At 50.7% G+C, this 16,432-nt stretch overlaps 1 protein-coding gene across 1 annotated transcript in view; it reads left to right on the plus strand.

The window, feature by feature from the left end:
* DDX31 (DEAD-box helicase 31) overlaps positions 1-16,432 on the plus strand; it is a 59,699-nt gene that overhangs the window by 26,237 nt on the left and 17,030 nt on the right. The window contains 4 exon segments of the mRNA XM_081278711.1: positions 2,874-2,924; positions 4,387-4,526; positions 8,518-8,596; positions 14,635-14,746. Of these exon segments, the coding sequence (XP_081134837.1) occupies positions 2,874-2,924; positions 4,387-4,526; positions 8,518-8,596; positions 14,635-14,746 (382 nt within the window).

Below are 16,432 nucleotides of genomic sequence, written 5' to 3' on the forward strand. Positions count from 1 at the left end.
CTCTGAGGTACCTCCGGGTGAGTGGTACAGGACAGCGCCTCATTGAGTCCCCCCTCACTCTGGGCGCACAGCAAGCCTGGTCTTACAGGATCTTGGCATGGGATTACTTTTCAAAAAAGCCATGTATATCATCTGAATCCTGGTGACACTTAAAAGTGGTGGAGAACCTGTTCCTTACTGAAGGGTTTCCCAGCTGTGCAGTGGAGGGGAGGGGTGATAGAAAGCCATCTTTTGTGCCATCAGGGCCACTATTGGTGCAGACAAGAGCGTCAGTGGAAGCCGGAGCCCTCAGCGGAGGTATCTTACGAAGCCGTGTTCCCAGGTCTCCATGTTCCACCTCCCATTCCCTAGTCATTGCCAAGAGGAAAAGTCCCCTCGCAGTGTCAGAGCCAGGCACTGCTCACTGCAGGTCCTTGCCTGCCCAGGTCAGACCACCCTGACGCCTCCTGTAAGGGGTCCTGGGACACACACCACCCTCAAGTCATGTCCTGCCAGCGTGTGGTGTTCCTCGAGACAGCCACACTCTTGAGAAGCCAAACTGACGAATGTCTAAAGGAGTCAGTGCAAGGCAGGGGTGCTGTGGTGAAATCTGGGGGACGCCGCAGGGGTCTGAGCTGTGTGTATTTGTGTGAGGTCCTGGGACTGAACCAAGGGTGCTTAACCACTGAGCCACATCCCCAGCTCTTTTTGAGACAGTGTCTCACTAAGTTGCCCAGGCTGGCCTTGAACTTGTAGTCCTCCTCCCTTGGCCTCCCCAGTTGCTGGGTTCCAGGCGCGTGCCGCCACACCCAGCTGTGTGATCTGCTACATTCTCCTGGATGGGCTGTTCACGAGGAGGTGGTTTTGTTCAGTGTTGGATTTCCTAAAACGTGCTGGTGTAGTGGTTATGTGGCGTGTCCTTTCACTTAGGAGATACCCAGTGAGTCTCCAGGGCTGAAAGGTGGTGGCAGTGTGTGGGGGAGGAGAGGGCACTGACCAGCAGCAGCTGCTGGCTCTGACCATGCCACCGATGCTCTCTGAGGCAGTCTTCAGCCCACCTGGGCTCTGATTTCCTGAATCAGAATTTTGGGAGAAATGATAGCCAAACCAAGGGAAACGCAAAGAGAAAGGTGAAATCACCTTGTCACCTTGGATCCCCCAGTCCAGAGATGACCCCAGCTGGCCGCTGTGCCCGCCAACACCACCCGTGCCTGCTTGAGCCATCTGTCCGTCTGTCTCTAGTGGTTTGGTTTTTCTTGCTCCTTTCTTCCCCCAATGCTGGTTGAAGGCATCAGGTGGCAGGTTCTTGGAGTCCTCCGTGGTTGAATTTGGCCAAGAGTGCCCCTGGGGGTGGTTCAGTGTCGTCCTCCCTGTTTGTTGCTGGAGTTGGACCTGGACTCTGAGGTCTGGGTGTCAGTTCTGCCGTTGGTCCCTTTGAAGAGAAACAGTACAGGCAATTGCGCTGCTCACTGCTGCCCGAGAGCTGCTTCTCCAGCTGCTCCTAGCGGCTCCACTTGCTTCTTAATTAGCCTGCACGTTCTCAAGTCCAAGTTCACTGAAGGAGCCAGTTTGGCTTCCACCTGTGCCTCCTCCCCTGTCCTCTTCCTGTCCTATGGCTGTTTCCGTAAGCTTTGGGGGTTTTCCTGGAATATAAGCAGGTGTGTGGGTGTCCCCCAGTTTCTAATGTGGGAGCACACCCGGCCCACTCAGCACGTCCTGGAGCATGTCCAAACCAGCATCCTGAAGCCGCTCTTTCTAGTCCACTACATGGAGCGCAGCCATCTCACACGGCCCGTCTCCTCACACTGCGGGAGGAAGAGCCTTGAGTGTGTGTCATTTTGTGTTCTTGCCATTGTACCCTTCTAGAATTGAGATGGTTCTGGACTGCAGGGCAAGTGCAGGGCAGTGTGCATGAGATTTTGAATTACCAAATTCCCCACTGCAGGGCTTGGTACCATTTTGCATTCCCACCGCCTGTGGGCAAGGGGGACACGGTGTCTTTTTTAATGGTGGAATGTAGCCTAATCTAACATGGCCTTGGAGAAGTCCCCCCTCTTCTTAGCCTGGACATGTTACTTAACCTCTCTAACTTTGGTTGCCTCATCTGCCAAATGGGGATGTAGTTGTTTTAAAGAGCTATTTTGAGGGTTCATTGAAATAATGCAGGTAAACCAGTGCTCAACCCAGTGCCTGGTGTGTAGTAAGTGCTCAGCAAATGTCAAGTGAAAATGTTCCTGTTAGACCAAAGGGGATGCTGAGTGAAGATAATTGATAGACTGGGAGCGTCCGTTTTCCAGGCCCTCACCAGCAAGAGACTTAGAGGGAACTGAGAGTTTTTGCTCTCTGGGCAGTGACCAGTTAAAAAGAAAAAAGAAAATCTCAGTTGTTTTTGGTCTTGGCTGTCTAGTTTAGCCTTTGAAGTGATCAGCAGGCATGGCCTGCCTTCTGACTTAGCGCTCAGAAAGGACAGCGGCATGCTCCACCCTTACTGCCCTTGAGCTTGACAGACAGTCCTGAGGAACACTTGGCAGCTTGCAACACCTCCCCCACCCCTGTGAGTCCCTTGAGGAGGGGCATTCCAGCAGCCTTACTGCTGGCCACTGGCGTTGCTGGGAGGGTGGGTGGGGCAACAGTCCATGGACACTTGCTTCATGGGCAGCTATTCAGATGGAAGGTGCAGTCCTTTAGCAACCTGAGTTATTAAAGGGTTCTGTTGAACTTGCCACAAAGATTTTTTTAGCCACAGAGGGATGTGAGTGGGTTTCTGACCTACTGAAGGTGTGTCTTGAGTTGTGTGTGGGCAGGTTGTGGGGTGAATGAACGTTCAGGGTGTATCCATGACCCCCAGAAAGTCAGTAGACTCCTTCTAAACATGCTCTTTTTCTCTCTTAAAGGATGTTGCAGCTCGTGGCTTAGATCTCCCACAAGTCACATGGATTGTTCAGGTAATTTTTTAGTAGTTCAGGTGTGAACTTGAGGCTGGAATGTATGATTATGAACAGATGCATTGGCCTTAAGTAGAATAATTATATCACCCTCTTGGGTGTTGCCCTGGTAACCAGGCAGCAGTCAGCCCTGTCTGCACAAGTCTTCTGGTATCTTTCCTTAACCCATCCCACCTCCCTGCTGTAGTAGAACAGCCAGGAGGGAGGTGGCAGCCTTGCTTCTGGACTGGTGTCACACACCAAAGTTTCAACAGTCTGAAAATCACAGGAATTATCTGTGCCCTTGGGAGGCCTCATTGTGTCCAGAAGGAGATGGCTCAGCTGTCCTGAGAACCATGTCCATGTGCATTGGCCTGCAGGGAACAATTAAGTCCCTGACACCATCTTATACACACCCCTAGCCAGAGGCGCTTTGCCAGTAGGTGCAGATGTCAGCGCTGGAGTCCGGTGGGTTTGCTTCCTGTTGTTCTTGGTTAGTGTGCAGAATGGTGTCTTCAAGCCCTTCTGTATGTGGCCAGAGGACACTGGCCTGTTTACGAGAATCAGGGTTTGTTCACATTTTAGTGGAACTGCATGCCTGTGTCTGGCTGGGGAACCTGATCTGCTCGTAACAGGTGATCACTTGGGGACTAGAGGCGTTGTGTCTTCTTTCCTGCTGGCCAGAGTGAATGAAAAATGAGAGGAGAGGATAATTTTAATGTGTCAGAGGTCAGACACAAAATTGATCATGGAGGGTAGTGTACTGTTAATATTGATTAGTTTAACATCCCTGGCCTCCTGTACAGTGGGCTCACATTGACCCTCTGATCTGTGGTTCATGTAGCAGCAGAGAGAAAAGGAAACGGTGACTCTGGTCATTTACCTTTAATGATGACAGTTACTGCCGTCAATGACAAACACACTGTGCCAGGGTGCTGCTGAGTTGGCGTGGCTCTTACTCCTGTGTCAGGAACGCTCCCCTGGAGCAGAAGCTTGGCTGGCCCCCCTGCAGGGGACTGAGGGCCAGCAGTAGAGGTGGACTCTGCCGGCACCATGGCCGGCCCTCTTCCTGTCCATGCCACCTGGCGTCCTCTGCTGCCTTATCCCTGCTGCTGCCTCCTGAGGAGGGGGCCAAGAAGCCTACCCCACCTGCTGCACCTGCAGCTTGCACATCCCCTCAGGGAAAAGATGCAAGAGGAAAATGAAGAGACCCATGGAGAGGGGAGATTAGAAAGGAGGCACTGGGATGAGTGATGTCTGGTTCATCTGGAACCTGGCCACAGCTCGCTTGGTGTGTCGGAGCCTGTTACTTCAGTGAGGCCAGGAGTGTCGGGTCCGAGTGACTTCTCCCTGTGGTTGTTAGGGTGACCATAGCACCGGGGTCTAATTCTTGGGCTACCTGCGGCAGGAGTGGGGGTTTGCACTTGTAATTATCGGCAGTCCCTTGATCTGTGAACACCTTTGTTTCTGTTGCCCTGTTCAGTACAGCGCCCCGTCTTCACCTGCAGAGTACATCCACCGGATTGGAAGAACCGCCCGGATTGGCTGCCACGGGAGCAGCCTGCTCATCTTGGCTCCTTCGGAGGCAGAATATGTCAACTCGTTGGCTGCTCACAAAATCAAGTGAGTCAGAAGCCCGCATGGGCTTCAGCTGATCTCACCTAATTAACTTCCTGTCGCCTTTTACAGTGCATGGCCCTTGTAAGCTGCCGACGAGCCATTAACCCTTGTGATCCCTAAATGAGTCCCAGAATAGCCAGTGGCAAAAACTAGAGCCCTTAATGCCATCAGCACCTGACAGTTCCCATTGTGCTGCCAGCGGAGTCAGGATCCGAGGCACTTGGCTTCTCCTGAATACCGAGGCCCGTGTTGGTGTCTCTGACTCTGGGTGAGCATGCCCAGCCTTCCAGCCAGCTCCTCAGGCCCTTCCTATTCCCAGTCTTCATTTCCTGTAGTTAAATGTTTATAACTTCAAAACAATAAGCTTCTTACCTACAAGTAACCCTGGGAGATATTTAGAGGCAGTTGAAAGGGCTCTGGCTGCATGTCCACGGCCAGGATTTCCCAGCCACCACCTCAGTGTAGCAGACAGCAGACCTCAGGCCTGGGAGGGTACGGGAGCCCCCAGAAGCGACTCACTGGGCCACACATGGATATGTTGTGTCTTCCATGAAATCCTGGCACCTGCAGTAGCAGTTCAGTGACGGGCTCCTAAAGGTGTGCTGTTTTCAACACAGATCTGCTTTGAAGGATTTCTTGTACTCCAACACAGCACAGTGATGGATAAAGGTATTTTGGGAAGCACAGAAAGAGCCCTGTGTCTGCCCGAATGGCAGTTGTGACTCTCAGAGCAGCACTGAGGTCGGGGCTGTTCTGGGCACGTCTCAGCTGTGCTCCTGGCTGCTACAGCTGGTTTCCTATAGTTTCTGTGCCCAGCCCGAGGTTTTATGTAAAACAGCAAATAAAACTATGTGACATTTTCCCCTCTAAAGTACAGACCTGGGAAAATGACTGTACTATACATCAGAACTAAACTGTTCAAGCAGACCGGGGACCAGGTCTGATTGCTGGCCGCCCCCAGGCCAGGGCTGCATGTCTGTCCCAGCAGTTCCCCCCATGCTCTCAGCCTTCAGAGCCCTGCAGGCCAGTAAGACTTTCAAAACCCTTTTAAGGCTGTTAGTGTGGACTGAGGCTTGTTCTCAAAACATACCTGCCTCCTTTGGTGATCAGGGGTGAGTAGTAACCTGATCCTGGGGTTAATTTCAGATGGGCCAAAATAAAGACTTTGGGTTTTTCTCTTCCTAACTTGTTCTTTTCCCAATATGATCTGTCATTGAAGGAGTGGTTTTTTGTTTTAGAAAGGTGTGAGAGAATTGCATGTCGGGCTGGGGATGTGGCTCAAGTGGTAGTACGCTCGCCTGGCGTGCGTGCGTCCCGGGTTCGATCCTCAGCACCACATACAAACAAAGCTGTTGTTTGTGTCCGCCGAGAACTAAAAAATAATTTTTTTTTTTTAAAAAGTAACAATTAAAAAAAAAAAAGAAATTGCATGTCAGTCAGTTGGTGGCACCTCAGGCAGAGGCGCTTGGGAAGTCCTAGCTGGGTTGAGATGGAAGCCCACTGACGGAGCCGGGTCCTCTTCTTCCACACCTGCAGTTCTCATTTCCTGTCCCTCTCTGGTTCCTGGTTTGTGTGTCTCTGTGCCCATTCATGTCAGCCTAGTCTCCTTGGGAAGCAGGGCCACAGTTGTAGACCACATGGCTGCCCAGGGCCTGAGCGAGCAGCATGGTTCTATTATGGTCCTTTTTTTAAAGAAGGTTAATAAATAAACACATTCATGTCTATTGCTATGAAGGGTTCAGATGTAAATCTAAAGCTGGAAAGGGAGAGCAGTGTTAGCCAGGCAGGAGTTATGGGGGCCAGGTACGATCAAGACGGGACAAGTGCAAGCCACTCAGTGCTGTTGTCTGGAAAGCAGACCGCCAGCCTCAGTGGGAGACTCTGCACCAGCTCACTGGGCGTGAAGCGCCAGGGCGGGGCGGGGCCAGGCCCAGGCCCTGGGAAGGGTGCCTTGTGCTTCCCAGAGGGGGAGCCAGGGTTTCTGGGGTCACGTGGAACTTCACAAGGAGGCTGGGTTGGCTGGCCAGATGGTGGAGTCGCACGCCTGTCTTGACTCCTGCTTGAGGGAAGGCTGCACACTGCCTGTCTACAGGTAAACTGTGTCTTTGATTTAATACAAGATAAAATAAAATCTAGTGAGAACTGGTTGCAGAGTGTGCAGTGGGAAGGTGCAGACTGGAACATTTCTGGAATCCAAAAGGCACACTCTAAAGATTAAAAGAAGGTGCAGAAGGAGGAAGCGTTTTGTGCCTGAGCACACAGGAGCCAGGCGGCAGGACACCGGGTGGCTGATGAATTGCAGAGAAGATGCAGGAAGGCAGGCAGAGGCTCTTGGCAGCAAGGGCATCACAACAAATTGCTGCCTACCTTCATGTACGGGTGCTGTAGAGCGCGTCCTGACAATTAAGTTTAGCAGACCAGGCAAGAGACAGGTGCCCTGGGCCACTGCTGCCATGCCTATGTGCCCAGAACTCTGCCTCTGTGTCCTTTCGACTTCTCTGTGTTCACCAGCTCCCTGACTTTCCCTGCTTCCCCTTTAAATGTGTTGATAATGAAAGTCATGACTTCATTAAAATGAAAATTCTGCATCAAACTGTGTATATCTTAGATCAGGCATAAGACAGACCCTGGATTTATTTATTTTTCCATCTCTCCCCCTGGCAAGGTGGGTGATTCAGATCTGTTGATAGGACCATAAATAATCACTGTAGATTTGCTTTGTTCCTCAGAAGCAGCGATTTCTTAGAAATACAGAAAGAAGGCCCTGGAAATCACTCCGCTTCTTTCTCGGTTCCTGAGTGCCTAGGGCAGTGCTGTTGGTGCTCCAGGTGCCCGGGCCATGCCCTGGCCAGGGGGAAACACTGGTGCGTCGAGCGCGTGGCCTGGCTGTGGCGTGTTTCACTGTGTGTATCCCTGGCTGTGGGGGCGTCATTCTTCCTTCCTTTCCCCCATTTCAAGGTTTCACTCCAAGTTCTTAGGTTCTTTTCCATTTGTACCCTGCCCCCCAAGAAGAAAGGTGCTGAAGAGAGCCAGGTGAGCTGGAGCAGGACAGGACAGGGCTGTTGGCACCTTGAGGCTCCCGGGAGGAAGGGAGCAGCCCTAGGTGCTGTGCCCCCTCTGCCTCCTGCCTTGACTCTGGCCACTGCCAGGGCCTCTCCTCTGTGGAGCGGGGACTGGGGTGGGGGCTGGGGAGCCAGTGGCAGTCTCAGTAGTGGTGTTTTCATGGCCTTGTGGGGGCACCTGTGGGAAAGGGGAGGACAGTCCCCTACCATTGCAGAGGCTGCTGCTCGTGCTGCAGTGTGCTGGTACATTAAAAAGACCACAACGGATCATTTATCTTTTTATCTGTTTTCTCACCCAGAATCGTTTGTTCCCTTTCCCTTCTCCCTGGAAGTAGCATTTCAGAGTTCAGATGGCACTCTCTGACTGTGGGCTTTCCAAACTTGTCTCTTCTTCTGCTCGACTTTTGTTCACAAGGGAAGCCGGTTCTGGTTTTAGCAGTTTGTGTGTAGGTCTTTGGCCCTTACCCGGAACATGTAAGCAATGGAATAGTGGCGGTTCTCCATGGCAGGAGCAGAGAGCAGAGGTGCTGAGCCCAGGGGCTGGGCGACTGGCACCCGTCACTGGAGTGTCCCCAGCATGGAGGGCCTTTGCCTGCCCACTGTGCCTTTCTTCTCCTTCCTCCTTTCACGTTCTCTAGGATGTTTATTTCATCATCTGCTCAAGTCAGGGTAGGACTTCAGCAAACAAGCCTACTTGTGTGGCATTCAAGATTTATTAAGAAATGATGGCACTGTCCCTCTGAAGGGGATTGTAGATGTGCATTGTCTTCCATTCAGAGAGGAGGGCAGTTGCTGGACATTCCAAGAGCTGCAGTGTCATGGGGGTCCTCTTGTGCATGGATTAGCTTGAAGATGGACCGGTTTTATGCATTGGGCTTGGAGTGTTTTTGAAAAAGTAGAGTGTTTACTTTGATGTGTGTTTCCTTTTACAGCATTTCTGAAGTTAAGATGGAAGATATTTTGTCCATTCTGACAAAGGATGATTGTTTTAAAGGAAGAAAAAGAAACCACGTGAGTCTTGTTGATTGTGCTTGTTGCTGGCCGCTAAGGCTCGTATCTGGCCCTGGGGTGGTGGAGACCTTGTGTGGGAGGTGCCAGTTTTCTTCTGTTAAGCAGAACTCACATCTCAAGGATCATGACCATCAGAGGAGGCCAAGTCTCAGATGTGTCTCTTCCTCCTCTGAGCTGGATGTGTGCGCTGGTCCCGTCCAGCTAATGGGCTTCAGTCTGTTCAGTCCGGGTGGCAGCAGACTCCCCAGAAAGATCTGGGCCTGAGCCAGTACAGGGCAGTGTCACAGCTTAGCCCTGGGGGTCATTTTGAGAGTGATTTAACTCAATGCTCCTGCCTTGGACAGCGAGGCAGGAGGAAGGCATCTATCTGCCTCACACACGCTGCTTCACCTGGTTTGTAACGCATGGTGCCGCCACACAGGAAGAAGACCCAGTTTCCGTGTGGTTCTGGGTGGAGGCTGTGAGTCGTTCCAGTGGCCCTGAGCACCCTGCACAGCTGCCTGTCAGGCCCACCCACCCTCCGGTCCCCTGTCCCCTCCAGCCCTTCACTCAGTGTGCCCTTACCCACACATGTGGGTAGTGTCACTGGGTGTGAGTCTGTCACATTTCTTGACTGTTTTGCATTTGGCTTCTTATGCCTGAGGATGGAGTAGACAGTCAGTCTGCAGTGTGTCTTCACGTGGATCAGACACACTCAAGACAGGGACTGGCCATGACTAGTCCTGGCCTGAGTTATAAGTTGACCTGATCAGAGGAGAGGAGAAGGTCACAAGGTTTGCTGCTGGAGTGTGTGTCTGGAACCTGGGAATGTGCCAAGCTGTTACCTCACAGGATCCCATTTAGTCCTCCTGGCAGCCCCGTGAGGTCACCATTGCCCCAGCTGACAGTGAGGAGATTGAGACTTGGGCGAGGAGCTTTTATGAGGGCAGAATGGCACTCACCGATCCTTCTGGGACTCAAAACCAGGTCATTGGGATTCACAGGTGGCACGTTGGACTGTGCTTTGTGCCTGTGTACGCACGACCAGAAATATGAAATGGTATTGCTTGGTTTTGTTTTGGCGGTACTGGGGATCAAACCGGGAGCCTCACATGTGCTAGGCAAGTGCTGTACTTCTGAGCTCTGTCCCCAGCCCTAAACTGCCTTTTAGATTTGTAATCTTAGCCACTTTCACAGGTGTGAAGTCTGGTCAGTAAATGGTACCACAACAAAGATAGTGGTGATCAAAAAGAACTATTATAGACATAGTTCATCAACAAGGTATGTGAGCAATTTTTCTCATAAAACATCCCTGCTCTACTAGACCTCAGACCATCCCTTGTCACGAGTATGTTCATTGTTAGAATGACCAGGCACCGTGTAGATGATCATCGGTCTTGACACACTTTGTTCCTTGGAACTACTGCAAGTTCTCGCTTAGGGTTTTTGTGGGCTTTAATGACCCACAGTGCTTCATCATGGCTGCAGTTGGCTCTGTGGGATCAGCTGGGAGCATGGAGTGCTGCAGAGCCAGCAGGGCACAGTGGTTGGGGCAAGGCCTCAGACTCCTCATCTGTCGCCAGCTGTGAGGCTCTGGCAGGTCTTGGACCTTGCTAAGCTGGCCCCTTCCTGTGCAGAATCAGGAGACAATAGTACCCTTCTTGAAAGGGGCACAGAGGGCTGGGTGGGTACAGGGCACAGCCCAGAAAAGTCTCTCCCTTACTGCTATTAATGTTGTAGCCACCCAAGAAGGTAGCAGGTGTAAAGTTGAAGCCCAGACTCAGTGACATGGGTCCCAGTGCACTGCTTTTTTTTTTTTTTTCCTATTTCTTAATAAGTGGAACATTTGCATCTGCCTGCTCTCCAGAAATAAGAGCCAGAAGGGAAATTGCAAAATGAGAGAGTAAAAGTTGGCTCCGGCTTGACCATACATGTCCGGTTGCAGACCCGCTTTGGTTTCAGTCTTTATCTGGGAACATAGACCTCTCTCTCTCCAGGGAATGAGCATTGTGTCCGTCTGTAGAGCCTTTCCTGAAGGACACGTCCCCAAGCAGGGCACAGAGCAGCTGTGTTCCCTCTGCCCTTTCAGCAACAGCCTACGCCATTTTTTTAACATCTGCCCTTCTGTGGACTCGCAGCATCAATTCTTGTCTTAAGCCTTTTCCCTGGCTGGAGGCCAGCCTCAGGGATCTCCCGAGCCTGGAAGAGCCGTTGTCGGTCTCAGGGAAGAGCGTCCCGAGTCGGCAGACCTGCATTTGAATCCTTGCTTCACAGCTGGTAGCTCTGTGGCCTGGGCATTGTGGAGAGTGGGAGTGCCCGCTCAGAGCACTGCTGTGGGGTTTAAACAGCAGGGTGGAGAGTGCTTGCAGGTTGTGGGCCTGATCTTAAGGCCAGAGCCGGTCTTAGCCCATCGTGCAGGCCTGCCTAAGCTGGAAGTGAGCTTAGATACAACACTTTAAAGATGTGGTCTTTTAAAAAAAAAAAAAAGAGAGAGAAAAAATGTTAATAAGCAGGGTAGGAGTTTCCCTGACACTAAATAGTGAACTTAGAAAATTAAATTAATCATATGGGGTTCCAGATGTCATGCCATTAAAGAATTTAATTGTGGAACTGAGTTTAACTTATATTCAAAAAAGAAAAAAGAAAAGAAAAACTGAATCAGTTACTAATTACATAGGTCTGTATCCTGGGAAAGTGGCTTATGTGTGCAGTCAGTGTCGGAGGTGGGAAGAGCAAGGCAGACGCTGGGCACCGCCGCTTGCTCTGTTCCGCATGAGACACAGGCGCCCTGGCACCCCTTGCTGCTGGGGCTCTGGCAGGGCACCAGGGCTCGTGTATGTGGCTAGTAGTCTAGCCCCTCATATAGAGCTCAGGCCCTGGCTGCAGCACCCTCCTCTGCACCCAGCTCCACTGGAGTCCATGGTAAATGTCCCTTTGGCACATGAGTTTTGGGGCTTCTGTGAACAGAAAGCGAGTGAGTGAGGCATCTGTAAAATGTATATTTCATATTTAGGTGTATGAAATATATATAGCTTCCTCTTGGTGTATGTGTTCACCCACCTACAAAGAGAATAAATTTGATCTTTCAACCTGACTGGGAGGCACTCAGAAGGTTCTGGGGACCGAGGGGTAAAGTGCAGCTTGGCAGGCAAGTGATTAAAACAAAATCTTTCCATTTAGTTAAAGATACCTTGGGAGTGGGCGATGTGGGCACACGCCGCGGCACGTGCCTTCCCCACCACTGCCCCCCAACACTGCAGCAGACTGGTCCTGCCCAGTTACCGGGCACCTCTGCTGCTGCGCTTTGGGTGTGAGATCTTCACCACCAGAGAGAGCATGCACACCCCAGCATATTTTTCTTACAAATTTTTTGTCCTGTGAGGTGTGCCTACAGACTTACCCTGACAACAAACTGTCACAGCCTTGTGAGGTGTTAAAGTCAAATCAGAGCCCTGGCTTGGCGTTCCACTGGTCTGCTCTTTCTTTCTTTTTTTTTTTTAAGAGAGAGTGAGAGAGGAGGGAGAGAGAGAGAGAGGGAGAATTTTTAATATTCATTTTTTAGTTCTCGGTGGACACAACATCTTTGTTGGTATGTGGTGCTGAGGATCGAACCCGGGCCACACGCATGCCAGGCGAGCGCGCTACCGCTTGAGCCACATCCCCAGCCCCTGGTCTGCTCTTTCCAAGATCTGCAGGACGTTAGAGACAGAGGCAGACTGTGCGGATGGACAGTTGGATGTGTGTCTTCCTAAACTACCTGTGGGCTGCTGGTTGCAGACTAGCGTCATTAACCAGCTCCGAGTTCCAGGGCATCTGTGTGCCCGCGGTTTTGACCTACTCTCATTATAGGTACCTGCCTGTCTTCTGGGGTGGCAGCGCCACACAGTTCTGCCCCGTCTTCAGTTTCCACCTGGCTTCAGCCCACCCCGCCGCCCCGCAGACAGCTGAAAAGCCCCCATTGGTTCTCAGGAGGGCCGTCTTAAGAGTATTTCTGCAGGTGGGGGTGGGGAGAGTACGACATGCTTTTTCCTAAGTATAATATGTTTTGTGTCATTAACGATTTCTTATATTTTACTAAAACTGACCTCATCATTTCAAATATGTGAACCTAGTTTGATTGTTTTTTTCTACATATTTCACTTGTATATACACTTGCGTTATATATATATGGTGGGGTTTTTTTTGTTTTTTTTTTTTTTTTTGGTTGGGAAGAAAAGATGCCTCATTTTGAAACCTAAAGGGGGGAATAAGAAAAGCCCTTTGTAATATATTGCCATATTATCACTAAATCCCCTGACAGTTGTGACACAGAAGCAAGTCACCTGTCACTTAAGCTTGAGGTCTCTTTAATTTTCTCCTGGAATTCGCACCAGGCTGTCTTTAATTTGAGGCCTTTATTGGAATTCTGAACCTCCCTGCCTCCCTGGCTCTCAGATCTATTCTGAGAGCTGTTACAGAATGTATACAGTAACCAACAGAAGGGATTCAGAGCGGGCTGCGGCTCTGTTTACTTAACACTCTAGAGGGATTCTTGTGCTTATTCGGTCCTGGCTGCCCGGCTTTCAATATCGCTTTGACAACCATTCTGCCCTTCTCATTAATTTTAAACAGTTAAAACACAGGAAAAAGAGGAAAAAGTTTTCATTATTAAAGTGCTTTACTTTTTAATAACAGAGGATTCTGTCCGCCAGGGGAAAGGGCATCCGCACTAATTTCACATTCATATTAAAAAAAGGACGGGGCAAGGTGACAGTGGTGCTGCTGAGGTGGCTTCAACGAAAGGAGGGCAGTGGGAAGAGTTTGCATTTCACATCGGTTAAGGGGGGTCCTTGTTAATGACAATAGCAAATGTCCACTTTGGTAACACAGTTTCTGAGTGACTCTGCTCTTGACATCCTAGTGGATAGAACCCTTAGGGGGACCACATACGGTGGAATCAGCCAGACTGTCATCAGCCAAACAGGTCGCAGGGGTGATGTGACTACACTGAAAACATTCCAGGTTGTTAAGTCTCTATTAATACAGAGAAGAGTGTCGATCCAGAGAGAGGCTCTCACCTGTCCCCCTTGTTCTTCCTCAGTCACCCTGAAGGGTGGAAGGGAGCCAGGGGTGTCCAGGTTGGGCCCGACACTGGCACACATACCCCATGCTCCAGAGGTGAGGGTGGCGGCCTAGGTCCATGTGGACTTTCCCCCGTGGCCTGTGTGAGGCTGGGGCGCAAGTGGGGCCACACATGGGCACCGCTTCATGGTGGGCATCACCTGCCTGTGGGCCTCGAAGGCTTAGGAGGCTGTGCTCTCAAATCCCAAATGCACCTTCAGTAGGAAGCATCGTGTTTGTGTTAAGATATAGGAGACAAAATTCACTACTTTTTAGTGGAGATATTTAAAAAGTAAATCTTTTCTCTGGTATTATGAAATATGAAAAGGAAGTAATTTTACCCTTCATGACCCTTCTCCATCTGTGGGTCTGTGAGTGGAAACAGTACTACGGTGGCCCAGACTTGCTGTGAAAGCCCGGTCCGTGATGGGCTGCAGGGAACTGGCTCTAGGAACAAACAGGAAACTTCTGGGGATCCAGGGAGTATGCCCTGCAAACCCAGGATAGCAGTGACTTTAAGGCTGAATTTCAGGAGGTCACTGGAATGCCCTTAGAGAGGAATTGCCATTTTCCACTGGTGAGTGGGAGGGAAGGGAGAAAATTTACAGAAATTTATTTGAAAACAGCTTGTATTCAGTGGTGTTTTCAATGCTAAATTGGAAAATTCCAGGGTGTCTCCAATGGTCTTTGGTTTTGAACATGAGTGATAAGAGGTCATGAGGAAAAGTAAGTAAATAAACACACAGACCCAGTCTGCCCCTCGCAGAGCCACCCGCATCTTTGCTTGACTTCAACATCTTGATAGCTCTCTTTTTTCCCTAGTAATATTGAGAGGATTACCCTCGTTGGCCCCTGGGTGGTTACTGTGTGGTTTTACTGTTATTAAATCTATTATAAACTGCTTCATTATTCCTGACTTCAACTCTGTCTCTCCTTTAATCCTTCCATCACCCTCCCAGAAATCCCACGCTGCTGGCCCCCAGGAAATCCGTGAGCGAGCCACAGTCTTGCAGACAGTATTTGAAGATTACGTGCACTCCAGCAAGAGGACGGTCTCCTGGGCAAAGAAAGGTCAGTGGATTTCGCAGGTGATTGTGGAGGACCAGCCCAGCAGGGTGCTGACCCAGCTTCACTCCCACCCCCGCTCGGGTGCAGAGGCACCAGCCATCGCTGCTTCCCGTGAAGCCTGCAGTCTCCGTGATTCTTCAGGCCTGGAAGCAGGCATGAGGGGCTTTAAGAGTGATATTAAATGTTAATTTCACCCTTCCCCATCCTGTGCACAAATGAGGCTTTACCTTGGCTTACATCGGGGCCAGAGCTTCGACCCAAGTCTACAACTTGGAACTTGGGGATCCGTTTTCCTTCTTTGAACACTAAATGGAAGAGATACGACACATCAGTTGAATTAGTAGTTGAGGTGGAAATTATAAGTAAAGCCCCCGGGCTTCAAGTGTTCAATCCAGACAGTTCCTGTTTGAGGATGCACAGAGGGGTGGCCTGTGCTGTGGGGGCATGGGCCATGGAAGGTGGCGTGCTGGCAGTGGCCAGACCCTCTGTAGGAGCAGTTGACCCGGGTAGCCAGTGCTGGGTGGGCTGGGCAGGGTGGAGGAATGTCTTGGCTGGCAATGGTCGCTGTGCTGACACGCCTTCCTTCGAGTAGAAGAAGCAGAGTTCTTTCTGTTAGTTACCCACGATTTTGAGAAAAATGCCCAGCAGGCTAACCACTATAAAAATTCTGTGGCACCCTTTCTTTCTTTTTTAAATAGAAGTATCTGGGGCTGGGGTTGTGGTTCAGTGTGAGAGCGCTCGCCTAGCACCTGCAGGGCCCTGGGTTCGCTCCTCAGCACCCCATAAAAATAAATAACATAAAGGTATTGTGTCCAACTACAACTAAAAAATAAATATTTTTTAAAAATAGAAGTATCTTTTTAAATCATTTATTCAACAATAATTGTTGAGTCGGACACCATTCTGGGTGCTTCAGAGACATGAAGGACCAGGACAGACATCCTCACCCCCGTGAAGCCAGAGCGTTAGTGGGCACAGAAGCAGCAGCAAGCATGAAGGTAGTAAGTTGGTGGCAGCCCGGTGAGGGCTGTGGGGAAGTAGAGCAGGGCAGGGGATGAAGGGGCCACAAGACAGCCTGCCTCTTAAACAGGAGGCTCAGATTACGCCCCATCGTGGAGGGGAACCCAAGAGCAAGATGAGCAAGAGCAGGAAGGGTGTCTCAAGGAAGGGTGCTCCAGGCGTGGGACCACCCGGCAGCTGAGCTCAAGGAGGGAGGGTGGGGAGGTGAAGTCACAGAGGGCCTGGAGGTGGCGCTGCGGTTTGGGGTTTGACTCTCAATGGAACAGACGCATCAGACGGCTATCAGCAGGGACACAGTACGATCAGGCTCATGTCCTGAAAGATGAGCTGGCTTCTGGGGAGACAGGGCCCTTGGGGGCAGGGGCAGCCATCAGGAGACTGGGCATGGACTAGTGTGGCCATCAGGGATCAGGTGAATAAAACAAGTGCCAGAGGCAGAGCACTTGCCTCCCATGCATGAGGCCCTGGGTTCTATCCCCAGCACTGACCCAAAATCCCACAGCAGGTTATCAGTTATTTCAAGTAACTGTCATCTACCTTAGCACATCATGAAAGAATGCACGAGGGGAAAGATGAAATCCCTGTAATTGTCACTACGGGTAGGACGTAGCCTTCTAGTCTTTTCTGGGATAGTCTTTTCTGTCTTAGCATCTCCAAAAGTGAACTCGG

Source organism: Spermophilus citellus (genome assembly GCF_964194105.1).
Source record: "Spermophilus citellus genome assembly, chromosome: 2".
Lineage (NCBI taxonomy): Eukaryota > Metazoa > Chordata > Mammalia > Rodentia > Sciuridae > Spermophilus > Spermophilus citellus.